Source organism: Pogona vitticeps, chromosome 3 (genome assembly GCF_051106095.1).
Source record: "Pogona vitticeps strain Pit_001003342236 chromosome 3, PviZW2.1, whole genome shotgun sequence".
In the NCBI taxonomy this organism is placed as follows: Eukaryota; Metazoa; Chordata; class Lepidosauria; order Squamata; family Agamidae; genus Pogona; species Pogona vitticeps.
In genome coordinates, this window is record NC_135785.1 from 254,910,642 (window position 1) to 254,938,533 (window position 27,892).

The 27,892-nt window shown below is 42.8% G+C and overlaps 1 protein-coding gene across 6 annotated transcripts in view; it reads left to right on the forward strand.

Moving 5' to 3' along the window:
• The window catches only part of GRM5 (glutamate metabotropic receptor 5), a 289,531-nt gene that overhangs the window by 218,571 nt on the left and 43,068 nt on the right, over positions 1-27,892 (forward strand). For all 6 annotated transcript variants that reach the window (XM_072993554.2, XM_078390140.1, XM_020810962.3 and 3 more), the window contains exons 5-8: positions 3,714-3,960; positions 10,302-10,470; positions 12,035-12,161; positions 22,555-23,494. In XM_072993554.2, coding sequence (XP_072849655.2) covers positions 3,714-3,960; positions 10,302-10,470; positions 12,035-12,161; positions 22,555-23,494 — 1,483 coding nt within the window. The remainder of the gene's footprint in view (positions 1-3,713; positions 3,961-10,301; positions 10,471-12,034; positions 12,162-22,554; positions 23,495-27,892) is intronic.

Here is a 27,892-nt window from a genome sequence, read left to right on the forward strand (position 1 = left end):
GATTTATATCATCACTCTCCACTCCCTACAACTTTCCTTTAAAAAAAAAAAACCATTTGATTGGATTGCTTCCATAAATGCTTCCGGCAGTTGGTTGTCACATTTATGCCACTGCTTGTTGCTAACGCCGACGGGCCCGTTCTCCCCTTCAAAAAGAAAATGCTAATGTGACAAAGCAGCAGTTCTACCACTGTTATTTCGGAGAAATGTTCCGTTAATGGTTCCCAAAATGTGACGGTATTAAACGTCTGCTTTGAGAACATAAAATGGAATATGCTGCCCTGCATTTTGTGAATACCTTTTGAGGATAGAAAGCAAGAAAAAAAGCTATGAGAGAGAGATTGTAAGAAGAAGGAATGAATGCTGGTATCCTATGGCCTAATTGAGGAAGAGCAGGGCAACTACATAAGTGTCAATCCCTCTGCCTCAGGCTGTCTATTGTGTGCCCACTCTCACTGTCCGTGCAATAATGTGCATATGACAGGGAGCCTCTTGGAGTGGGTTGTTCCACATTTAGGCTGTGGGATACTCCTCAAAGAGTTAGATAGGGTGAGATAGCAAGTTGCTGCAAGATGGACTGAGTGACACTGGGTTTCAATCAGAACATAAAGCTGTGTCCACACGTACAGCAAGATGAGGAGGAAGTAAGGTGGTAGAGGTACGTGGTGGCGCTGTGGGTTAAACCGCAGAAGCCTCTGTGCTGCAGGGTCAGAAGACCAGCAGTCGTAAGATCAAATCCACGCGACGGAGTGAGCTCCCATCATTTGTCCCAGCTCCTGCCAACGTAGCAGTTCGAAAGCATGTAAAAAATTGCAAGTAGATAAATAGGTACCACCTCGGTGGGAAGGTAACAGCATTCCATGTCTAGTTGCACTGGCCACGTGTCCATGGAAACTGTCTTCGGACAAATCCTGGCTCTACGGCTTGGAAACGGGGATGAGCATGACTGGACTAAATGCCAAGGGGAACCATTACCTTTTACCTAAGGTGGTAGATCATTGAGGTTGTGCTCTGAACCTCATACTGCAGCTGAGCTAGGAGAAGGAGGTTCTATCCCTTTAATTTCAATTTATGGTGACCCTCCCTAAGTATAAAGTGCTCAGAAATGGTTTGCCAGTCGCTTCTTTTCACACTCTGGAATTGTGTAATTTCCCCAAGGCTGCTTTAGGTGGAGGGGCACTTCACCCCATCAGCCACACACACTCCACGTAATTTCAGCTGGTACTCTCAATGGGAGGCACTGAAGTATTTCCAGCTCTTGGCTCAGCAGCCAGGCATGGCAACCCGCTGAAATAAGTTATATCTAAATTACAAAAGTTTTTCTGCGGGGAAAAAAGATGAGGGATTTTACTTGTATAGGAAAAAGAAAGAACTGCAAAATTTCCCTTGAATATTCTCTGCTGGTTTTTGTGGCGGGTGCCATTCTCCGCTTTGACACACAGTGCCTTAAAAACTATGATAGTCTGAGATATTGGTGTTGATGCACAGCCATGGCTGCTGTCTCTTGGCCAAACATACTTCCAATGGTGCCCATTGTTTTTCCGAACCCTCTCTTCTGCCTTCACACTTGTGAATGTTGTTGTTGTGCCATAAGGGTTGCCCACTGTGTGTGTCTCTTCCCTTGTGCTACCATCAGAGGAAGCCCTGAAACAAAAATGCCCACCTTGGAAAGCACAGGGTTGTTTTTTTTCCTATCATGGTTCGAAAGACCTTTGAGAGAGTGACTGAAAAAATGTAAGATACGAACTGGAGGTATGCAGAGTTGTATTTTTGGACTCCGAGTCCCAGAATTCCCCAGACAGCTGTGCTCTGCAGCACCTCCAATACAAACCACGACTCTAGAGAACCTGTTGAGGAAGATGAATCTTGAAGACAGGAACAAAGGAAATTATCTTGCATTGAACCAGATAATTTGGTCCATCTTAGTCCAGTAATGTCAGCTGTGACTGATAGTCATGGGTTTCAGGCAGGCAGGGCTCTTTTCTAGTTCTTCCTGGAAATCCTTCTTATTCCTTGGTATTTCCCCTTCCCAATAACCAGCCTGACTGTGCTTAGCTTCAGATGGAAGTCATGCATTCAGGGTGCATGACTTCCATCCATTGATGATGGATCTTGAACAACAGGACATTCATGGTCAAAAATGATTCAGAAGTCTCCCCCAAAAGGCAAAAGTAGGAACAGGTTCTTTCTGTGGAAAGGTGCCTTCAAGGTAAATGCAGTATCATAGAATAATGAAGTAGGAAGGGGCCTATAAGGCCATTGAGTCCAACACCCTGCTCAATGCAGGAATACAAATCAATGGGTGTCTGCCATTCTCTTGAATGACTCCAATGTTGGATCTCTCGCCACCTGTCAAGGTAATTAGATCCATTGTTGTACTGCTCTAACAGTTAAGATATTTGTCCTGTTATTCAGCCGAAATCTACCTTCCTATAACTTAAGCCCACTGTTGCACTCAGAGATTATTGAGAACAGATCCTGCCCCTACTCTGTATATGGATAGAGCATATGGAAAAGCTGCATAGTCTGACGCAGTGTTATATAAAGTGCTTATACTTTTTTTCCCCAGGATGATTGTGGGGCATAAATAGCATCTTTGGCAAAACAAAGCCCAACAGTTTCCTTCCCAGCTGAACACTATTCATTAACTTCCAGTGGAAGGTGTGGGTGCGTTCCATTTGGAATGACTTGTAAATGGCCATTGTCCCCGAAAGGTCCTTCTGAACTCAAGAGCTCCCGCTGATTTCAACAGAAGCTGTTTGTGCTCAAACACCTTTCAAGCTGCAACACAGTCGGACATCCCCCCTGACAAAAAAAACCACACCAAAAAACCACACCAAAACACACACTCACAAAACACGTGTTTTGGCTTTGGCTTGCCACTTTGGGCCACCACACAATATTTCGTTGTCATGGCAATATCTTGGGTTGCAGGGAAATTTCATGGTTCTTCACAGGCTAATATGCCAGGGAACATTTTCTCCTGACTGTTCTTTTTAACGAGCTTCTTTGTTGAGATGCCAACAGCTTGGTTTGCAGCCACTTATCTGAGAAGCCCGTGGGATGACTTCTATGAAAAGAATGTCATTTTGCTGCTCCTGACCTGATGGAAGAGGAAATGTTGGTCTCCTAGAGTCAGAGAGTACCTACAGCATTGCTAAAATATATTTTAATTTACTCCAAAGTTGTAGCAAAGATGGGGCGGAACAGGAAGTGTAATAAAGGCTCTCTCTAGGGCAGTGGTTCCCAACCATGGACCTCCAGATATTTGTGGATTGCAACTCCCTGAAATCTGCTTTTGGAATAAAGATGTAATAGTCCAAATAGGGATGAACGCTGCTTTGTCATTGCAAAACCCTTTGCTCTAGAGAACACCCATGTTATTTTTGGAGCAGGGATAAGCAAAATGAAGTCTTCCAAATGTGGTTTAATGGTAGCTCCCATATGCTTTTTGTTACCGTAGGGCAGAACTTCCAATCCTTAGGTCCCCAGATGTTGAACTACAACTTCCAGAAATCCTGATCAACACAGCTCAGGGTGAAAACTTTGGGGAATTTTAGTCCAAAAACATCTGGGAACCCAAGGTAGAAAGCCACTGTTCTACAGGAAGAAAAGCAGGTTAGAAATCTGAGAAATAAATAAATATGAACTTAAAAGTCTACTCTGTGGACTCAAGGATGCTCACAAGACCCACTTTCATTGTGTCCCAACAGGTAACTTAACCTTGAGAACGCAACACGTGCAAGATTCCAAAATGGGCTTTGTGATTAATGCAATATACTCCATGGCATATGGCCTCCATAACATGCAGATGTCGCTGTGCCCGGGCTACGCAGGTCTTTGTGACGCTATGAAACCAATAGATGGGCGGAAACTCCTGGATTCTCTAATGAAGTCCAACTTCACTGGGGTTTCTGGGGACATGATCTCCTTTGATGAGAATGGAGACTCACCAGGAAGGTACTGTAAAAATTTATTAATTGAAAGAACATAGAATGTATTATATTGTTAATGACTCAAAGTTTTCATCATGGCTGTCAGGGTATAGCTTTATAATCTGCTCAAAAAAACTAGACTGCATCTATGGACTCAGCCCACTCCTGCATGGATGTAATGTTTGAATTGGAGGTACTGTATATTCCTGGGATGAAATTGTGTGGGTCTCAACAGTGAAATGGATGTTCCCAGGGGCAGTGGGAAGAAATGGGAACAACACATGAAAGCTATTCCTTCAAAGGCGTGATAAAAATCAAATAACCACATAATTGATAGATGAGATGAAGTGAGAATTTCCAAGCCCTGTGAAATCCGTGCAAAGCAAAGGGGAGGCAACAACGACTATTTTTTCCTCAATGGTCTCTGCATAAAATTAAGACTCTTTAAGAACACACAGAGCTAGCCCAGAACAACTGACTGGTTATGTTAAAAGAAGCAAATTGCCCTCTTACAACCTAACAGCAACATTTTGATCATCTCATGCAAGGTGCATTCTTTGTGTTGACCTGTTATTTGGTGTGATTATGCTCAATTATTCACAAGAATATCGTTGCTCCCATCTTCTTCTTTGTCGGGAGTGTAAGGAAATAGGTGTGTAAAAGAGTGCTTGAATCCCTCATCAACACAACGAGCTTTGGTGCCCTTTGGGCAATTTATAATTGAATGGGCTGGTGTTTTATAACTTAAATAATACACAATGGCATACACTCATGACATAATGCACATTGGTATAGCTTCACATGGTCCCTCAGTCCGATTTGGAGCCAAGTTCAGGGCTTATGGGATGTGTACTGATTTAGTCTGGAGTTGCCTTTGTACAATCCAATTTCATTTTATTTATTGCTTGATTGATTTAAAATATTTGTTTACATTTTTTTTTCATCAGTGCTCTGGGCCCAAATCATTTTTTAGGCTCTTCATTAACTCACAATGGAAAACTAAAATGGCTGTAGCTTTTTTTTTTTTTTTGGCACAGATGTACCTGAAATGTGAAAATATGGAAGACTTTAAAAAGAAGAGTAAACATACCATATTTCACTTGCAGGGGCTTCTGTACTTGGCACCTTTAAATTTTGCTCTCTTCAAGGAAGAAAAGAAGGAAAGAGCAAAAATAATTTATGCCCCATCATATTTGATTTGTATGCTGGACACCAGACAATTTGTAAATTTGCTTCATTCTACTCCAGAACTGAAGCTGGCTATTTTGATCTAGACTTCACAAAAACTGGCCTCAGTCAGCCTGATTCAGTTAGCAATTCAGAATTTGATGGTTGTTGTGGGTTTTTCAGGTTATTTGGCTGTGTTCTGAAGGTTGTTCTTCCTGGCGTTTTGCCAGTCTCTGTGGCCGGCATCTTCAGAGGGCTGGAGTAGGAACTATGTCCCTTAACATTTCTACTACTCTGCAGAGACACAAAAACCATACCAGCCTTCCACAACAAAAACACGCTGATCACCATCGTCACCCTATCTCCTGAGAAAGGACAATAGCTGTTCCCACCGCTATAAATACTCAACTATCCAACAAATAGCAACAGAGCATGGACAGAGTTCCTACTCCAGAACACGGCCAAAAAGCCCGAAAAACCCACAACAACCATCAGATCCCAGCTGTGAAAGCTTTTGAGAATTCAGGATTTCTTTCAATGCAGTTTTTATGCATCAGCTGTGGTGCAGTAGCAAACGTTGAGGTTCCAGTCCTATCTTAACTCTATTAATAGCAGCCAACTGTTTTGATATTGGCAAACGTGTTCTGACAGTTTCCATCTCTACCAGATCTTTCATAAAGTTAAGTAGCTTAAATTGCCTATTCAAAACCGAGCCACCCAAAAATACTTACGGCTAAACTGGGATTGTAGATAACCGTGTGGATAAGAAAATCCCGCTCCCCACTGCCATCCCAGCTGACGTGAAGACTGAAACTCAACACAGAGGATGAAAGCAGAAAAAGCAGTGCACACACTCCTTCTGACAAAACCTCTCTCTCTCTGGGCAAAACTCTTCTTCTTCTTCTTCTTCTTCTTCTTCTTCTTCTTCTTCTAGATTAGAAATGGAGAGCATAGCTTCTCTCTGTTGAAAAAAGAATTACCGGTAACTTGAAGGCACACAATTATTAACAAGTTGAGGAAGGAAACCTTGTTCTGACAGGGGAGTTATGTGATCCCGGGGAGCCACCTCCAGTTGTCTGGCTGAGGCCTTTTGAACCCATTGAAGTTTCCAAACACTTTCCAGGAACAGCCCTACTTAGAGCATGTTTCACTAATCCAAATGGGATGTAGCGAGGGGCATTTGTCTCTGTAGCCAGATCAGACATAATTATGCAGGCTACACATTATTCCCCAGCAGCAAGCCGAGTTCTCAATTTACCGACCTTGGAAGGATGAAAGGCCAAGTCAACCTTGAGTCAGCTACCTAAATCCACTGGGAGCAAACTCAGGTCAAGAGCATAGATAGCCTCTTGACTGCAGTACTGCAGATTAACCACTGCATCAGGAGGCTAAAGCTGAATACACACTCGATCAAAGCATCTTCCTTGATAGATGGCTGAAAATACATTCCTTCTCCTGTGGGGAAAAAGAGGCAAGCACTTACTTCAATTGATACTCAGAAGCAGTGCTCAGCACCTTACCATTGAGCGTCCGTCGAGAAGAGGGGCCCCAATGGATTGAGTTGATAGGCTTTCCTGGAATTTATCCAGGGGTATAAATCATCCTTTACATTTTTTGGAACTTGAATATAAATTACTGGTTGACAGAGAACCTCTGTCAGGAAATGCTTCAGATCATGTTAAGAGGACATCAAAAGCCTTAAGCTTAAGTACTTTCTCCTTGGCAGGAAGTCAAGTCGTTTCTCTCCTTGCTTCTGTCTTTCTCTCCACTTCGAATGCTCAGGAAAAGGTCTCTCAAATTAGCCTCATTGGGAGAATTAATATTTTTCAGACCACATGACTTATTTATCTCTCTCTCTCTCTTTGTCTCTGTGTGCATGCATGTGTGCCTGTGTGTACTCATGAGAGACAGAATTATTTGCATGTATACTCTAGAGCCATTAGAGTCTCTGAGAGGTTGAAAAAAGCCTGGGTCACTTCCTTTTTTATTCTTATAATTATTTCTTGGAAGCTCCCAGTATGTTGAAAAATGAAGAAATGCAAAAGAGGGTCAGAAAAAAATGTGGTGTATCTTAAACATCCTTTTATTTCAGTCTTGTCCAGGTACCTCTGAGACTGTGCATGTAATTTCATTTGGAGGTAATGTGAAAATTTAAATATGAGGGCCTTTGTGAATGTGAAGCTTGGTGCCAAATCCCTCTTCTGAATCTCTCTCTCTCCCTCTCCCTCTCCATCTTTCTGCTTTCCACTTACAAAGGGCAATGCCTTCACGGGCATAGTGTTTCTAGTGATCTCTCTCTTGCAGTTCTGCAAGCCAGGGATTGTAGAATTATAGGATAATTGAGTCAAAGAACTAACTGAGATAGTGGTTGTCCAACAAAGCCAAAGCATATCTGACAGGTGATTGTCCAGTTTTACCCTCCTGAGGTAATTGGTTCCATTGTCACACTGCTCTAACAGTTAGGACGTTTTATCCTGATAGTCATCCAAAATCTGGCTTCCTGTAGTTTTAAGCCATGATTATGCATCCTGCACTCTGGGTTGATTGAGAACAGATCCTGCCCGTCCTCTGTATGACTACCTTTCAAGTATTTGACAACTGCGATACTTCTCCCTTAATCTTCTTTTCTCAAGGCTAAACATGCCCAGTTCTTTCAGACTTTCCCCCTAGGGCTTGATTTCCAGTCCCCTGACCATCCTTGTTGCCCTCCTCCGAACTTGCTTTGGTTTGTTGGTATCCTTCTTCAAATACGGTGTCCAGATCTGGGCACAGTACTCTAGATGAGGCTTAACCAGCACTGAATAGAGGGGAAGTAGTACCTCACAAGACTGGGAGACTATACTTCTGTTAATGCATCCTAAAATAGATCATCCCATGAGAAGCTTTGGAGCTTTCCGTTTGCACAAGAGTTACGTGAAGAACCCCTCTCACAAGCAGTGAGGAGATTGTAACCAAACCCATAAGCGGCAATTCTATATGTGGTTAAGGACAAAGAGGACTTCATGCCAAGGGCCCAACAAGTCATACACATCAGCTTCACAGAAATTGCAGGTAGTTCCTTGAAAACCTGAGCCATCAGCTTTGCAAATGGACGCTGTGTATACCTCTCACCGACCAATTGTAACATAAAAGCAAGCTAATTTGCAACAGAAGGAGATGAGGAAAGCTCACGGTAGAATAAACCAACGTCTTTCACCTCTTACTTAGCTCTGTGTCTTGCTGTTATGGCAAAACACATGTGTCTAATGTTGTGCTAACTGTAACGCTTACTTTGAACCCAGGTTTTTAACTGAGCTACCTCTTCATTTTCAGAGAGGTAGATGGAGAAGTGAGAAAGCTTCCAAGAGCAACTTACTAGTGCTTAATCCACTGTATTTCAGTTTGTGGCACAGGTGCTTAGTGAGCAGCAGGCCTTGAAACAGCCACTTAAACCAGCAATTATTTGGTGCATTGAGATTACAGTTTTAATAAACTCCTTTAAATGCCTGCGGTCTCCGAAGCTCATAAAAGGATTTGGCAAATCCATGGAGGCGATGAAATCATGGTGGCTCCTAGCCAAGACCATTCAGCTGTGCCAATGTATCCTTGTAATCAGGGCTGAATGAAACCACCCTTTTAAGGGTACAGGAAAGTGATTGGCCTCCACCCATAGATGAGCAGTGGGATTTTTTAAAAATCATTTTAAACATTTTTTAATGTGGACTGTTAGACAGTTTAATGAATTGATTACCAAACTAATTATTGTTTTTAATTTCTCTCCGCATTTCAATATCAGCCAAGTCATTTTATTTAACAGTGTGACTTTATAGCAGTAGTGCAAATGCTAATATTTCTAAGGTCCAAGGACCTTGTTCAGTGGTGCTTATGTAGCTTCTTCTCTGCTGTCCTTCTACGGGCAAGCCAAGGACTTTTTTTTAATTCAGGCGGGCTTTTGGAAGCTAAAGAGAGAATGGAATGAAACAGTGTGGCATTAGATGTGGAGCTGTTTTAAAAAGAAAAGGACTTTAAAAAAAACTAGCACAACCTTTCATTTCATATATTGAAAATGAGCTTCCTTTTGTTTTCAGATTGGTCATTGAGAAAAAAAAGCATAGGCTTCATTTCCAGGTTGATTGCTTAGACATGGAGGTTTGAAGGATCTACATACTTAGAAGGAAAACATTTCTACTGATTTAAAAATATACATTCCCAGTAATGTGTGATTAGACTCCCAACTGGCTGATATGGAAGGAGGAAGCACCTTCTCTATCCCCCCCCCAACCTGATATGCTTTTAAAAGGTTTCAAATTGTTTTAATCAGTTTGTTGCTTTAACATGAGGATTAGTTTAATTATGTTTCAGTATTATAATTTACTTTGTTTTCATTTATATCTTTTTTTCTTAATTATGTTATGAGCCACCTTGCATCTCAGTATTGGGAGAAAGGTAGAAAAGAAATAGAATAGAAATAAAAATTATGAAGTCACAAGACACTTATTTTTGGCCAGGAAATTTCGATCTGATCCTCACCCTTTGAATGCTCTAACCATATAGCCATTGATTGATTGATTGATTGATTATGATTATGATTATGATTATGATTATGATTATGATTGTGATTAGTAGTAGTTGTTGTAGTTATATGCCACATTTCTCCCAACAAGTGGCTCACAACATTAGGACTGTCTTAATCCTGGCCTTGCACCATGTAGCAGCTTGATGGCTTCAAATCTGGGCAAAGAGGGGTTTGGATCTGGGGCTGCTCAGGTCCTTCCCTGCACCTCCCTTTCACCATCCCTCTTTTGCTCTTTTTCCAGCCAATCTCGTACAGCACAGCAATTGTGCTGCCAAAAGCAGGTGTCCCAGTGGACCTGAGATCAACCAGCACAACAGCAGTTGTGTTGACATCAGAGAGGTCTCATTCCAAACCCACTATAGCCAGCCATCTTTCAGTTGTATTGCACTGTAAGTTAGATATGACTCAAAAAGGGATCCCACTAATTTTAGAGAGCCTGCTGTATAGTTAAATTTGCATCTGACCCTCTTTTCTTGGAGTTTGGGATCCAAGAATGTACAACATTCCATCGATCAGTTTTGTAGGGGAGTTAGTGTGTTTAGGATCACAATCTACTATCTGCGTACTTAACGTTTCTGCAACCGAATTGGCTTCTGTTTCTGTGTTAAGCACAACCTAATGATTCGTCTTTTTCCATCTGAAAGGTATGAAATCATGAATTTTAAGGAAATGGGAAAGGACTACTACGACTATATCAACGTTGGGAGTTGGGACAATGGTGAATTGAAAATGGATGATGATGAAATATGGTCTAAGAAAAGCATCCTCATCCGATCTGTTTGCAGCGAACCATGCGAGAAAGGGGAAATCAAGGTAACAAATTTTCCTTTGGAGTTGGTTTCGCAATGAACACCTCCACCGATTCCCTGTCACTTGATTACCAGTACCCGTTATCTCCAGAGCTTGGCAAGTTATTTTTTAACAAATAATTAGTTACAGCTATAATACCATGAGGCCCAAAGTAGTTAGTGATCATCATCGTTACCGGTTTTCAAAAGTGATGTCTTCAATTTCCCGTTCAAGAATAACTGAATAGTTTCCTTTGCAAGGATAAACTATTTTGTTCACTTGGGGGAGGAATCTGAATTTTGTATATTGCTGGATCTTGGTCCAGAAAGCATGGTGCTTCAGTCCACCTTAGAGTCATTTTGGCACCGTACCAGAACTCAACAGAAGAGTTAAAAGGCACAGGATTAACAGCCTCCTCTTAAATGGTTCAATATTCTTCTTCAGACCTACAAACCCTGAGTAACTAAAGTGAAGAACCTACAAACCCTAAGTAACTAAAATCTGAGAGATTGCAAACAGGATGATGGTATCGCTTGCTAAATTGTGGTTGCAGTGTAAAGTAATTATACCTATCTTTATTAGAAAAAGGAATTAATTAATTACAAGAAATTAGTCATTTCTAGTTAGTTACTTTTAAGTTCTGATAATACTGTTTCACTTCATTACTGTTGGGCGCCCACTTCTGTGGCTATTAGATACATTGGGATATGGCTTGATCTTACAGATAATGTGCATGGTTTACATGTAAAGCATCCAAATTCAATCCACAACATCTCCATTTATGGCTAGGAAAAGATAGTGTCTGAGATGCCAGTTATTGTTGGTGACAGATGGATGAATGGTCTGATAGTAACTTTATTTGGGGGTTCTTCTATTTGTACAAAGAGCTCAAACTGGGAACATGAGTGCATGATCTGGCTTCCAAATGTCACAATGCACTCAGATGTAAGTCAAGTTCTTGTGCATTGATGGCTAATGATGATATCTGAGCAGGGGGCTATTGTATCCCACCATCCTCGTATTCTCCCATAGGTACCAGTGGGTGTAGTAGTAAATTTAAAAGTGCAGGTGCTTGTAATGACCGCCCTCCCCCAGCCAACTCCCATAAGATGCAGGCAGCTGGATTAGGTGGCTATATCAAGAAAGGAGGAGCAGGTCTTTTGTAAAGCTAATGATTCTTAATCACCTACTCAAGACCACACCACCTCAATTAGATTGCATTAGAACAGTATATTGATCCAAAGAATTGCATCTAAGTCCATAGGAAACAGGGAAGACCTGGGGAAATGGCAGATGATGTCCTGGTTCCTTCTACTCCAAAAGTCCTGGGACTTTAGCCCTGCAATGGCTGGCTCTATGACACACACTACCTGTGATGATTATTGCAAAAACGAGGATGCAAAACGGAGTTTCACACAATTCTTAAAAGGCTTTGCAGACCTCCATCCAGTTCCAAAGGAGTGTTCTCGGAACAGGATGGCGGTGTACAAAATAGGGATAGATTTTTTAAAACGAAGAAAGAAAGAGGGAGCAGAATGAAGCAAATTATTTACCCCGAAAGTTAAATGTTGTCACCTCTTCTCTTTAGGTTATCCGCAAAGGGGAAGTGAGTTGCTGCTGGACTTGTACCCGGTGCAAGGAAAACGAATTTGTTTCTGATGAATATACATGCAAAGCCTGTGACCTGGGTTCATGGCCCAATGATGACCTGACGGGTAGGTGTGCCACACTCTTGCCAGTCCGACCTGCAGTACAGTCTGACAAACCCCAATGGCCTGTGCTTAGAAAAGCTATGGGCTGACTAAGGAAGTACCTGGCTCAATTATAAAGCTCTGGAGAATAACGAAATGATAGTGTTTCATGTTTTTGCTCTTTCTGTGCTTTCACACACGACAAATATATATATATATATATTTCCCTGCTTTTTACACATTGCATTTAAATGCTTTTTTGAGACTTTAGCTGTCAGGTAATTCTCCAAAGGTAAGTGTAAGTTTCATTTGCTGTCTACTGAGATGTATGATGTTTTGCTGTTATGGCAAAACACATGGGAAGCGTTCTGTGTAATCCACCTGTAGTGGCATAACAGAAAAAGACAAAAATGAGTCTTAGAGATGGCGTTTTCATGTTTTTCAAACTACAGTGCCGAGGATTTGTTCTTGATTGGTCCAGAGTGCAAGACATGTCACAATGGGCTCAAGCTGCAGGAAGCCAGATTTCGGCTGAATATCAGGAAAAAGTTCTTAATTGTTAGAGCAGTATGACAGTGGAACCAATGACCTGGAGAGGTGGGGAGCTTGGCAAGGCTGGAAATATTCAAGAGAAACTTGGACAAACATCTGTCAGATCTGCTTTGAGTTGGATTCCTGCGCTGAACAGGGGGTTTGACTCGATGGCCAACTCCATTAATCTATGCTTCCATGATTCTAAATCTGCTAGAATTGACTCATTTAAAATTTTCACAGGTGCTTGCCCTCATAGGCATGACTGGTCAATAAATAAGAAAAAAAAGTCAACGCTTGTCTGAGTTCTGAATCAGAGGAACTGGCTGGGTGGGGCTAAACTCAGTGGTACTGCAAAGCATGGTGGATGTTGTAGTTTCCTGATAGGCACTGTGTATGGAGCATAATAGGCAGGGAGACCACCAATGTTTTGCAATACCTGAAAGATCAAGCCTGTCCAATAACTTTCTCTGCCTTGGAACTAAAAATGGAGCTGTTTTTCTCTCATGGATGCACAACAGCTGTTGTTGTTGTTTAGTCATTAAGTTGTGTCCGACTCTTCGTGACCCCCATGGACCAGAGCACACCAGGCCCTCCTGTCTTCCACTGCCTCCCAGAGTTGGATCAAAGTCATGTTGGTCGCTTCTATGACACTGTCCAACCATCTCATCCTCTGTCGTCCCCTTCTCTTCTTGCCTTCACTCTTTCCCAACTTCAGGGTCTTTTCCAGGGAGTCTTCTCTTCTCATGAGATGGCCAAGGGATTGGAGCCTCAGCTCCAGGATCTGTCCTTCCAGTGAGCACTCAGGGTTGATTTCCTTCAAAATGGATAGGTTTGTTCTCCTTGCAGTCCAGGGGACTCTCAAGAGCCTCCTCCAGCACCACAGTTCAAAAGCATCAATTATTTGGCGGTCAGCCTTCTTTATGGTCCAGCTCCCACTTCCATACACCAGCTGTAAATTATATCAAACACCTGGAAGGGCCTTTTCTTGGTCTGACATTCAGTGTTACTTTTTAAAAAAACATATGAAAAGTCCACCCCTAATTAGTCTTGTGGTACCTTGTGACTAACACATTGGTTCTAGCATGAACATTCATGGATTATAATCCATTTTCTTAGATAAATGGAATGCAATACTGAAGATCAGAAATATAGGCAGCGTGTGTATAGTGGTGGAGATGAAATCAAACTGAATTAGGCTACAGAGAAGGGCAGGAATATTGCTCACATTGGTAACAGGCTTCCAGACAAGCTGGTTGCGTCAGCTTCCTGACATGAGTAAGGTTCTTAAGCCTCTCTGTAAACAAATCAGATATGTCCGCTAAGACACAGAGACATTAACAGCCTTTAAAACGGCTTTAAGTGTAGCATATGCTTTCATGGTTTTAGGACTCTGTGTGTGTGTGTGTGTGTGTGTGTGTGTGTGTGTGTGTGTGTGTGTGTGTGTGTGTGTGTGTGTGTGTGTGTGTGTGTGTGTGTGTGTGTGTGTTGGATGCATACAGATGGGAGCTGTTTCCCCATTGGCTGCAAAGGTTTCGGCTGACTTTGAAAGGCACCAATTGGAAGAGCTTCGGAAAAGACGCCTGTCATGATTTACTTGCTCGCAATGAGTGTTAGGAATGGACCTGAATGAAAAATAAGGGCCCCCGTGGTTGGTTTCATAAGACTTGCCCTTGAAATGCCCTCCTGGTGAATATTGCCATAAAGGCAGACAGCCACTTTCTCCTGCTTGCTGAAAGATAAAGCTGCTGCACGGGGAACAATAACAATATGAGGCTTTACACGCAAAGCCTATCGGGCGCTGCTCTTTCTCTCTTCTTATTCCCCGATCGTTCTTCCGATGTTATTTTTGAAAAATGTTAAAAACAGGCAAGCTGGATCCTTCAGTGGGGCTGATATCCTCAACTGGAGCAGGATATGCAGAGAAGATAAAATCTTTTTAATGCCGACACCAGAAAATGTCCTTTTAAATAAGATACAGCATACGCAGGGGTACCCAGTGTGGCGTAGTGGATTGAGTGGCACACTAGGACACAGTCAGGGTTCGAATGCCCACTTGGCAGTGGACACTCACTGGGAGACTAGAACCGGAAAGAAACAATCCTTAAATATATCTAATTTATCTTGAAAGCCCTGTTAGGGTTGTTAGAAATTGGTTCCGATTTGATGGCACATAACAGTCTATGCAGTATTGTTTAGAAAACTGTTCCAGGGCATCGCCGGCGTGGCGTGTTTCTTTGTTTCCTTGCTTGTTTATTCAATTCTATCTTGTCTTTTTCTTGAGCTCGTTGGTTAAGATTGATTTTTCATGTGTAGGGCACCATGGGCATGATTCATTGAGAGAGGTTCCAGGTTGATGTATTGCCAGGCTTTAAAAAAAAAAAAAAAGCTTTCTGCTTTCCCTTATTCAGGAATTCAGAAGTTATCAATCCCCATTCAGATTCAACTGCAGGTTTCTACTTGAGAAAGTATTCGTAGAATCATAGAATAGTGAAGTTGGAAGGGGCTCATAAGGCCATCAAGTCCAACCCCCTGCTCGATGCAGAATACAAATCAAAGGATATCTGCCAAGTGGTTGTCTATGTTTTTCTTGAGTGCCCAAAAAACCCACAACAACCAGTTTTCCTGAGTGCCTCCAGTGTTGGAGTATTCACCACCTCTTAATCTGGCTTCCTGTAACTTGAGCCCATTATTGTATGTCCTGCACTCAGGAATGATCAAGAACAGATCCTGCCCCTCCACTCTATGACAGCCTTTCAAATATTTGAAAAGTGTTATCCTGTCTTCTTTTTTCAAGGCTAAACATGCCCAGTTCTTTCAATCTTTCCTCACAGGGCTTGGTTCCCAGCCCCCTGATCATCCTTGTTGTTCTTCTCTACACTTATTCCAATTTGTCAGCATCTTTCTTGAAGTGTGGTGTCCAGAACTGGACACAGTACTCAAGGTGAGGCCTAACCAGTGCTGAATAAAGAGGAACTCCACTTGACAGCCGTTCACTGAAGGAAAGCTTGCCAGAAGAGAAAGGTCTTTGCCTACTTGCAGAAGGACAGCAAAGATGGGGCCAGGCTGGCCTCCTGTGGGAGGGAGTTCCAAAGTCTGGAAGCAGCATCAGAGAGGTCCTCTCCTGTATCCCTATCGAACTCAGCTGGGAGGATGGCGGCACCAAGAGAAAAGCTTCTCCTGATAATTTTAACACTCGAGCAGCCTCATAAAGGGAGGTGTAGTCCTTGATATAGATTGGATTCAAACCATTTAGGGCTTTACAGATATAAATGCATTTGACTGAACATTTTACATTCAGCTCTCCTATGTCTTATTACAGGAGCTTGCAAAGTCCACCTACGTGCTCACAGATCTAGCCAATGTCCAGGTGCGGGAGACATAGGAGGGGAGAGTTTCCATATATAGCCACATTTCCACCATGAATTTATCCTTACATTCAAGCAGGCAATCAGCTGTGCTGTATCAAAGGGTAGTTTCTGCGGCTTCAGATGGAGGGAGGGAGTGGAAATGCTGTTAACCCTCCCATCCCCACCATCTTGGATATAAATTCAGGCTTTTTTTCCTTTCTTAATGTCCTCTACATATGCAAGTGGTTTGATTTTTTTTCCAGCGGGGAGAACTAGGAAGCAGGGAATCTTACAGTTCACGATACTCCTTAAATGCTTTATGTGACGCCTGCACCTTTGAAATGTACATTTCAATGTGATTAAGAAAGAAGTGATGAATTGATCTTTTGGAGTAAATTAAGGACATCCTGGCTTCAGAGTTTCACCTTCTCCTCTGCCTCCTGGATTACAGTCCAGACCTTTCACGTTGTAAGGTAGAATGATGTTCCCTGGAAAAAGGCCAGGGGAGGCGAACTTTCTGCATACCAATGAGATACTGTCTTGGCTGATTTTTCTAGTTGCAAGAATGAGTGCTTGGATCATGTTGTGCTCCCCCTAAACTTCCTCTATAAAAAGTACAACATAATGAATACTGAGGGATTATGAGAGCCTGCAATCTACAACCTCTGTAGGATCAAAATTGCCAAACCCTCTATTAGGAAGAATGAAGCAGCAACCTCAGGTAGCAAATTTGGGGTGTTATAAAAGGGCAGAAAGTTGTTTGTTGTTTATTTTGGTAATATTATATCTTTACTATCAGTGGGGGAAGAACAGCTTGCAGGATACAGTGGTGCCTCATTAGACGATGATAATCCGTTCCACTGAAATCGCTGTTTAGCAAAATCATTGTCTAGCGAAAAGCATTTCCCCATTAGAATACATTGAAACCTGTTTAATGGGTTCCAATGGGGAAGAATCGTCGTTGTCTAGCAAAGATCGGCCATAGGAAAGCCACTTTGCGAACTGCCAATCAGCTGTTTAAATCACGGTCTTGCGAAGCTTAGGTCCCGAAAACACCTGTTTTGCGAGCGTGGAGGGATCTGTCAAAATCGTCGTCTACCGAAAATCGGTTTGCAAAGCAGGCATCAAACATTGTCCAGCAAAATCCCCCCATAGTAATCACTGTTTTGTGAATTGCTATAGCGCTCGCAAATAGTCAATGTCTAGCGAAAAAACTGTCATGCGGGGTAACTGTCTAGCGAGGCACCACTGTATTCTGCTTTGTAGGGCTAAAATAACTTTGACTTTAGACAATGCTTCTCTTGAGATGGAGACACATACCATTTATGGATCGGTCTCTGTAGCAAAACATCTGGAATTTGCTGACATATAGTGGCCATATTCTAGAAAAGCTGACCATGCTGAGTTCTTCCTTCTGAAGTAACTGGAACTTAGGATGGTCACAAGTTGTGCTGGGACTCACAACACACACAAAAACTGGGATCTGGCAAATCAAATGGGGTGGAATGAAATAGAGAATATTTTCTTATCTGTTCCCTCCTGCCTGGAATAAAATAAATCTCTTTTATATATATTTCATTCCATTTTGATTTGTTTCCTACTTTTCCAGGTCCATCTGTGGAGCTTAGGTTTTTCACGGTTTTGTCAAGGTTTTGGCTGGATCTCATTTCCTGCACATTGCCCTTGACAAACTTCAGCCATTGATTTCAATGAAAGTTGGGGCCAAGGTAGAGAATGATCCTGTGAATATCTTTTGAAAAGTCAAAGCTGCAGGGGGAAGAAAAGTCTGAAAAGCCTACCTCTCACCCACACATCATGCCAGACTGCAAACTATACTGGAGAAAGAAACATTCACCCAATTGCTAATTGCTAATGCCAAGCGTTAGTGTCTGGCTGGCCTCTTTGCTGGTTCTCAGGATGTGCCCATTGTCCTGAGCACAATGAGTTTGCTTTTCTGCAAGTGGGTCGTATCCTTAAGTTTCCTCTACCTCTGATGGATAGATTTAGGTTTTTTTTTTTTTGTCAAAGGAAGCCTCTTCCCACTAGAGAAGGCTTCATCTAGGACAGTGGTTCCCAACCTTGCATAACCCAGTTGTTCTTTGACTGCAGTTCCCAAAAGCCTTCACCACTGGATGAGGTTTCTGGGAGCTGCAATCCCAAAACACTAGGGTTACCCAAGGTTGGGAACCACAGCTCTAGGAGAAGCAAGAATGCATGTGATTCAACTCAATATGTGGGAAGACCCAGAGTTATCCTTAAAGAGGAACAGATATAAGCAGATTCTAAGGAAATTATTCTATTAGTTGCAAAGAAACCAATAAAGACTCTTGTAGCTAGAGAGGGGATAGCCGTATTTGTCTCCCAGGGGAGATGAATATGAGTATATCCACCACAGGGGGCCAGGCTGATTGGACCCTCCTCCAGGAACCAGGCCATCCGCTTACCGCTTGCAGGATGGTGCACGTGGCCCTTCATCATTTGCACTGCGCCCATCGGAGAAGTAGCCCGTCCGGGGCTTCCCTGCCTCTCTGTGCTGTTGACCGCTCAGCAGCGGAGTGGGGAGACTCAACATCCCACCTCTTCACTGGGTTGGTCCGCAGCGCAGGGAGGCGGGAAATCCCTGGCCAAGCTACTTCCATGTTTGAACAGTGACGGGCTATGCCTACCGCACCGCAATAAATAAGCAGATGGCCTTCTTCTAGGGGTGTGTGTGTTTCCACTTGACCCAGCTACCTATGGTAGCGATATTTGTGTTTGTCTCTCCCAGGAGACGAATATAAATTTCCCATCTCTACCTGTAGCACTTTAAAGGCAACCATGTTTTATTTTGTATAAGCTTTTGTGCACCATCGCCCATTTCCCCCCAGATGCATAGATTATCAAACCGCTGTTCTTATTTGCTGCCAAGTTGCTTCCGACTCATAAGCACCCTATGAATCAGTGATTCCCAAAAGGCCCTACCGTTAATAGACCTGCTCAAGTCTTGAGTGCTCAAGGATGTGCTTCCTTTATTGAACCAATTTATCTCATCTTTGGTGTTCCTTCCCCCCCCCCCCTTGCTGGCTTCAACTTCTCCTAGTGTTTTATTGTCTTTTCTAGCAAATCCTGCCTTATCATGATTTGGCCAAATTTTTGCTCATAGGACCTATTTCTGGACCTATTCTTTTTCTTTCCATGAGTCCATGGTATTTATCGATTCCCTCCTAACTAGCAAAATTACGGAATCTTTGAAAACCACAGGGACGCCTTTATTTATCTCTAGATTCTTCCCTACAGCACATAATCAATTGATATCAGTGGGACTGAGTCAGCCCAAACCTTTATCACATGTTCTGCTTGAATATAGGATGTGTTAAGCACTGCCTTCCTGATCATACTTTAATACAGGGGTGTCCAACCTTTCGCCTTCCCTGGGCCACATTAGAAGACGAAAATCTGGTTTGGGCCGCACATACATTTGGTTTGGGCCGCATGGGGGGGAGGGGGCAGCCCTAGCCGTCCTCCGCAGCCCCGCTCCAAGCCCGCTTACCGGCAGCTGCAATCTCAGACAGCAGAGGCTGCCAGCTTCCACTCCGGCGGCTTTATGGGGCCGGGAGGGGGTCCACCTATTGACGGGGATGGCGCAATGCAGTCATGCAGCCCCCCTGTCCCCTCCCCTCCCACTCCTTCCTTCCTTCCCTCTCTCCCCCTCTACTGTTGTGACATGCCCCGGCCACATTCTGGCCGCAAGCGCCGGCAACTTTGGAATTTCTTTAAAAATAAAAAAAATGCCCTGGGCCGCATTACGAGCTGACCTGGGCCGCATGCGGCACTCGGGCCGCGGGTTGGACGAGCCTGCTTTAATAGACTAGAGCAGGGAACATATGTAGCTCCTGTCCTGTCTCTATATTACTATCAAAAATATATATCTACCTTTCAGTGTTACATTGTCAGCTTTATAATTTCACTCTAGAGAATGCAGAGCACTTCTGAAGAAGTCTGAAAACCCGATGGCCGACCCTCCCAATCGGCAATTAGAATTCACAGTTCTCGGATAATGAAACCCCAGCTCTTCGGTGTCAGACAGGCTTTGAGCCGCTGTTCTTTGCTGCATGACTGGCATTGTCTTTGTTCCTCAACATTTTCCTTTCTTGTCTTTTTTAATACTGTGAATTGGATACAAGAGTTCGTGCCTACTGGTATAAACAGCGTAAAACCAAAGGAAAGACCTAGGCCAGTGTAACAGTTAGTGCGAAGCTGGGCGGACTTCAGATTTGTGGGGTCCCCTCTGTTCTTTTTCAGATTTGCTGAAACCACCAAATCTAGTGAATAGTTGAAATACACTTAGAATTAAAAAACAGTTTTGGAGTCTTTGTCATCAGTACCAGGACTGAATAGAGCTCACGAATCTATATGGAGTTGGCCTATGCTTTCTTCATGTCAGCCATAGAATGTAGGCATCAGAGAAGACATTGTTCTGTTGCCGCTATTGGTAATCAAGCTGGCTGAATAGCTTAGTGGTTTAAGTATCTGGCTGGTTTGGAAATTGGAACATTGATTTCTCATCTGCGTTCAGATTTACTTCTTCAGCTTCAAGCGCTTGAAAGTGCTACCTACATAAATGCACGAACACAACAGCAGTAGACGAGGAAGAAGGAGAAGTACAATCAATTTAAGAATCATGTAAGCAGCCAAAGGGTCCCCCTCTTTCCATAAGGGTGGATGAGCAAAAGTCAGTTATTAATGAAGAATCTCATCCTAATCATAGTGGCAAGCTTAATTAGAAAAATATGTGTCAGTTTTAGTAATTAAGAGGAAGACATGATTGGCACACTGCTACAAATTATACTGGAAAAGTCATCAAATGGAATGTGAGTGCAGCGGTAATATTTTTCGAGGAGCTTCATGTGTTGTTAGTGATTGAGAATTTTAACTTTCAGAGAAACTCAATGCCAGGCAGTTTATCCAGACCGATAACTGGGCATTTTGGGGGTGTGGGCAAACCAGAGGCAACTTTAAGGCCCAAGCAAGTTATCAGATGTCATCCACAGAGTAACTATTAAGGAGTTATTAGGTTGTTCCATTGTCTTGGGGAAGGAAGGCTGTCGGAATGGAAAATCTTCAATAAATTAGAAAAGACTCCAGTGATTCACATAAAACATTTGCCCTGGAGACACCGTAACTCTTCTGGAAAAAGTATGTACAAAGTTAGAGGTCAGTAATTTGGAGGAATCTTTTAAAAGAACTTTTAGCTAGCTGTTAATCTGAGAAGGACTGGGTGAGATGGATTTATACATCTCAAGGTGTCCGACTCAGGGAATGTAAACTTGGAAGCAGTGCATTCAAATATAACCACAAGATATACAAGGGGTCAGAAGGTGTTTTCAACTGACAATGAAGATAACAATTTGACAACTGTTCTTACAGTATTTGAAATTTAGTGTACTGTTCTACAGCTTCAGCCTTCATAGTGGTTTAGTACTTAATTGTTATAATATTTGTCACCATCTTTTCTCAATAGTGTAACCTGTTTGTTTTCTTTTTTTAACAGGCTCAGTCAGCAAGTCTCTGCTTTCTGCATATCAGCTTTAAATTAAGACAGTCTTTAATTTCTAAGGGTCAAACTAGACATTAAGAGGAGGTGCATCTCTATGTTTCAACCAGTCACCCTCCCATAATAGCATTTCTTGAAGGATGCACGGCTCAGCACTAAGACATGTGAATTAAACCTTTCTTCTGTTTACCTTTCAGTGGTCAAGCACTGAATAAAGCCTGTGAAATTAATTATGGGAAAGAGGAGGAAAATCATGTGCTATGACAAACAAGTGTCTTCCACTATGGGGAGAAAGGCAGCACCATATTTTTCCATGTATTAGACTATACTTTTGTCTAAAATCTTTAGACTAAAAATTGAGGGTCGTCTTATACATGGAAGTAAGCTGAGGAGAGAAAAAAACAAGTGGAGGGAAAAGCAGGGATCAACATGATCTTGCAGGGCTTTGATCCCTGTTTTCCCCTCCACTTGATAAGCCTTAGCAAAAGGAAAGCAAGGATCAAAGCGCTGCAGGATGACGTTGATTCTTGCTTTCCCCTCTGCTTACTAAGTCCCATGGAGCTTAGCAAAAGGAGGGGGAAAGGCTCAAAGCAATCCCATGGCTGTATAAGGGGGACAGGGATCAAAACAATTATGCAGTCACGGTATAGCTTTCCCCCTCTTTTTGCTAACCCCCATGGGGCTTAGTATGAAGGGAAAATGCAGGGATCAAAGCGATCCTGCAGTGCTTTGATCCCTATCCCCCTACACTTGCTAAGCCCCACTTACATTTCTTAATTTTGGGTTAGAAAAGTGGGGGGGGGTCTTATACATGGGGGTGTCTTATACATGGAAAAATAAGGTAATTTAAATCAATCAGTCAATCAAACTTCTGAAAATGTGCTATATGTATTGTCTAGTTTGACCCTTGTGCAATGCAACACCAGCCCCTTCCTCACTGCTGCACAGAACAGCTGCTCATAAAGTTATTGATTTCTTTTTCCTTTCTTTTTCTCCTTACCAGGCTGTGATTTAATCCCAGTCCAGTACCTCCGATGGGGTGACCCCGAGCCCATTGCAGCTGTCGTCTTTGCCTGCTTGGGTCTCCTGGCCACCATGTTTGTTACTGCCATCTTCATCATCTACCGCGACACACCGGTCGTCAAATCATCAAGCCGGGAGCTCTGCTACATCATCTTAGCTGGTATATTTTTGGGTTACCTGTGTACTTTCTGCCTCATTGCCAAGCCTCAACAGATCTACTGTTACCTTCAACGGATTGGCATTGGCCTCTCCCCAGCTATGAGTTACTCTGCCCTGGTGACCAAAACGAACCGGATTGCGAGGATCCTTGCCGGCAGCAAGAAGAAAATTTGCACCAAGAAACCTCGTTTCATGAGCGCCTGTGCCCAGTTGGTCATCGCGTTCCTCTTGATCTGCGTCCAGCTGGGCATCATTGTTGCCCTTTTCATCATGGAGCCCCCAAATATAAAGCACGATTATCCAAGTATCCGCGAAGTGTATCTGATATGCAACACCACCAACCTAGGGGTTGTGACTCCCCTTGGATACAATGGCTTGCTCATCTTAAGCTGCACCTTCTACGCATTCAAGACCAGGAACGTCCCAGCCAACTTCAACGAGGCCAAGTACATCGCTTTCACCATGTACACCACGTGCATCATCTGGCTGGCCTTTGTGCCCATTTATTTCGGGAGCAACTACAAAATTATCACCATGTGTTTTTCGGTCAGCCTGAGCGCCACTGTGGCTCTCGGCTGCATGTTCGTCCCAAAGGTGTACATCATCCTTGCTAAGCCAGAGAGGAACGTACGCAGCGCATTCACCACCTCAACGGTGGTTCGCATGCACGTCGGAGATGGGAAGTCCTCTTCGGCGACCAGTCGTTCCAGCAGTTTGGTCAACCTGTGGAAAAGAAGGGGATCATCCGGGGAGACTTTGAGGTAATGTTTGCCCATAAAGAATGTTATAAAGTTTTGGATTCTCCTGTGCTAGCAGGGGGGGAAGTAAGAGGACCGAGGTGAACTTTTCTATGCAACCATACATCTTACCAAGGATGATATTTGATATTCTGACTCATTTTTTTTTAACCCAGCATACAACATGAAAACTATAATTAAGCATCTTCTGAACTATGACTTGGCGTATATACATATGTAGATCTGTCCTTTTCATTCATTTTTCCCATTCTGCTTCTTTCACCTTCTCTCTCCCTCTTTATGTTTCTCTGTCTCTCTCTCTCTCTCTGCTCCACATGCACACATACAGAGAGAGCCTTTCCTCTTCTCTCAACCAACTGATATACCCCATGCAAGGTCAGATCAGGAGCGGTCATGGGCCTCGGCCCATTGGTTGAAAGCAGTTGGCTGGAATATCTAAAACACGGGGTGTATGTCGACTGCCATTTATCAAGTGGCAACTTGTTTCATTACAGTAAATGTAGTGGGAGACAATTCTCTGTGGACCATTTTTATGTAGCATGAATGAATGTGTGTCCATGGGCGGGACCAATTGCACATGTCTTTCTGACTCAGGGCTGTCCCAGGATATTATATGGCTTGAGACAAAGGAAAGCATCTGCCCCCAGTGCTCTTCACAAAAACAAGCAATAGGACTAGAAGTTGAATCTTCTGCCAAGACTGGTAGCCAGATAGTGTTCTCTGCCCCACTTGAGGATGGACGATTGGTCTAAGCTTAAGGTGGGTAACCTCAGAGGGTCTGCTAGGTGCACACCTCCATCCCATGACCCTTCTTCCCTAATTTTTTTTCATACAATATTTTTAATTGAAAAAGATCTCTTCCCCGCTGTAGTGGCCAAGTTTATTTTAAAATAAAACTTACATTTTGATGTGTGCTTGGGAGACCTTGGAGCTGAAGAAAGAATGGTGAGCTTCACCTCCACCCTCCTGGAGAGTACATAGAAACTTATGAAACTTTTTTTTAATTTACAATTTGGGTGGATGATGGTGCTGGCAGGCATCCATTTCTAGGACTGCATTTGGGCTGATCTGCAAAATTTAAAAATGGAGTTCGGGCTCCTGGCAGGCAGGCGGAGTTCTGGGAGCAACATCGAGCTCAAAGGCTGCATGAAAACCGAGTGGCTGAGTCCTGTGTTTTTGTTATTCATGCACACTCTACAACTGCCAGGGCTTGGAACATCTGGGCCCCTTCCACTGGTGGGCTCATAGGCTTTGTGTCCTCTTTACCATGCAAAAGCTCACCGCACAACAGCTGCAGATGTGTGACCAGGTGTAGAGGGGAAATGGTCATCTTTCCAGCCTAGTCCCTAATATAGTGCATGCTTGTAGAGGAAATAAATAAATAAATAAATAAATAAATAAATAAATAAATAAATAAATAAATAAATAAATAAATAAATAAATAAATAAAAGAGTTTATCCAAAACAAGAGGTACAAATTGCATATCTTTGAAGCAGTTTAATCTAAAACTCTTCCTCTTTCTCCTGATAGTCAAATCCACTCTGGGTTTGCTGAATATCTCTATGGAGCAAAAAGACAACATAATTGCTTCATAACTCGAAATTAATCATTGATCATTTAGTCAATAGGATGGGATCATTACAAGCTATGTTTGGAAATTCCATGGAAGTTTTCCGAGCGATTCAACTGGAGTAAATTTTGTTTTTCTAATGTCCTTCTTCCTACTCTTTCTTCTTTCTTAGTTAGCTGTTGCTTGATCTGATTGGTTATTTTCTGCCAAGTTCCAAATGTTCTGGTTAAAATTCCTCTTGTTACTCAGTAGAAATACAGAGACTCACAGAGGAGAATAGCTTCAAGTACCCCAGAGTCCACCCCATCTCATCATCTGGCACTTACAATCTCGATAACTCACTCTGACACATTTGTAGGAAAAAGAATATATATGTTTCATTACTTATACTTGTGAACAGATCAGCAGCAAACTAACAAGCAGACTGACTTACCAACAAAGCATGTCCTGTGGCCCAACAGCTTCCATACTTGTCAAGTGTGGCCCAGGATATTATTCTGCTGAGAAAACAAATGGAATGCCACCCTCACCCAGTTATGATGCACAGCACCTAAGGCTGGCCAAGTTACTTTGGCATTAGAAGCAGAAGATCCCCTGAATGTCTGATTAAATAATAAGTGGCTGTTCTTTCATGGCATCCCAAATCAGCTGACAAAGTTCACGGCATCACTCTGCCTAATGGTAGGACTGACCTTGGGATTTGCTACCTGTCATTCCACTGTCAATATCAGAAGGCAATGCTTTTGTAAGCAACCTGCATCTACAAGAAGGATAGGAGGTTCAAAATGAAGTCAAGGTTCAAAGCAAGTCATAGCTTTTCCTTGCATACCATCTTCTTCACCATTGTAAATGAAGGTCAGAGAGGTTAAGAAGTTAAGAGCTTGGTAGCAGCTGTAAGGCTTGGAATGGTGAGTTTGAAGGAAGGAGCTTTAGACATTCAAGAAAATAAAGAGTATGAGTTCTTTAGAGAGCCAGAAAATGTCTTCCAGATTCGGTGGTAGAGGAAGAACAGTGAACGTTGCCACCAAGGATAATTATGTGGACAGAAGAAACCATTGCCAAAATCCTATTGCTTAGCATAGCAAACCACATTACGGGCAGCACAAAACCAATAAAATAAAATACCGTAAAAGTCTGGCTTAAAGTACAAACAATGAGTATTTGTTAAGTCTTTGGAGGGCAACACAGTAGTGACCAGAAAAAAGTATCCCTCGTAAAAGATCAGGAGACCAGGGTTAGAATCTCTATCCTTAAAGATCGCACTTACCTTGAAGAACTGCTATGAGCCAAGAAAACCAGATAAAAATCTCTTGCTGCCACTGTCCAGATTAAACCATGGCACTGAAAAAAGAGTTACAGTGTCAAGCCCAGGAATCTTGAGTAACCTGGAACCCACTAGACTCCCTTTTGATGAGGTTTTGGTGGTTCCACCTTTGGGGAGAACTCTGTCTTTTGCCAGGATGCTGACTCCTGTACCCAAAATGGGTTCCTTGCCTTGGATTTCAGCGTTATCATTTGGACGAAAATTCAGGTTGGATTCACTGCCCCTAGTGCCTCCAACTCACCTCCACTGATCCTAGAATTCACATACAGTCTAGTGCTCTTTGTAGTGGTTCCCAGCCTTGGGTAACCTAGGTATGTTTGGACTGCAGCTGCTAGAACTCTTCACCACTGACCCAGGTTTCTGGAAGCTGCAGTCTAAGAACACCTGGGTTACCCAAGGTTGGGAACCACTGATCTATTGTTTTTAAATATTGCTGTATACCTTATTAAAGCCAATTTATGAGACTACTGTGTGTTTAACGAATATAAAAACGGCCCACACCAAAGGACAAATCCTCAACTCTGCTTCCTGTTTGGCAGCCGGCTCATGAATCTATTCAAGCCAACACTGAAGTAACTGGAAGCCAAAACAAAGCCATGTGAAAAAAAGAGAAGTTATTTGAATTGGAACGATGGGGTTATATTTAGATGGTACAGAATGTTGCATGGAAGTGAGTCATGGCAGTTCTTAAAGAAACATGGTGTTTAAGTCATGCCAGAGCACAGAAGGGTTCTTATCATCAATGCTGCGCTCTTTTGATGCTAATTGATGGCCCTGCCATGTTGCCTCAGAAGCCTGTCAAATAGATAGCTGTCAGGGCTTCATTCAAAAACTTTCTGAGTTGTCAGCTTCACAAAAGAGAAAGAACAAAAGCTAGGCAGCAAACTTTATACTGGACGGTCTCCTTTCCACAGCCACCCTCTTTCCCCCCCTTCTCTTTGTGTGTGTGTGTGTGTGTGTGTGTGTGTGTGTGTGTGTGTGTGTGTGTGTGTGTGTGTGTGTGTGTGTGTGTGTGTGTGTGTGTAGCGTCCTGTCAAATGCACTAATCTTATGAAAAAATAAAATGAAAAATTATTGCTATGTGCCGTCAAGTCAGAACCAATGTAAAGCAACCTAAATAGGGCTTTCGAAGTCAGTGAAATATTTAAGGAGTTGGTTTTATCAATTCCATGCCCTCAGTGAGTTTCCACATCTCCATGGGGATTTGAATCCAGATCTCCTGAGTCCTAGAACATCATCTATCCAGTACACCACACTGGCTATCCGAAAACCTCTAGATCAACATAACCAGGTAGATATTAGTCCCTAGCAGGTGTGGGAGGGCACCAGCGATTCTTCCTGTTAAAGCCCCTAACCCAACAGTACTGAGAGATTTGCGCAAGCAAAAATTCCCATTACAATTTGCAGATTCCATGTCCAGCTTTAAAAAAAGAGGAGACTCATGGGCATTTCCTCCATGGGTTTGCAAACACTGGTTTTATGACTAATCTTGGAACGTGGCAAATG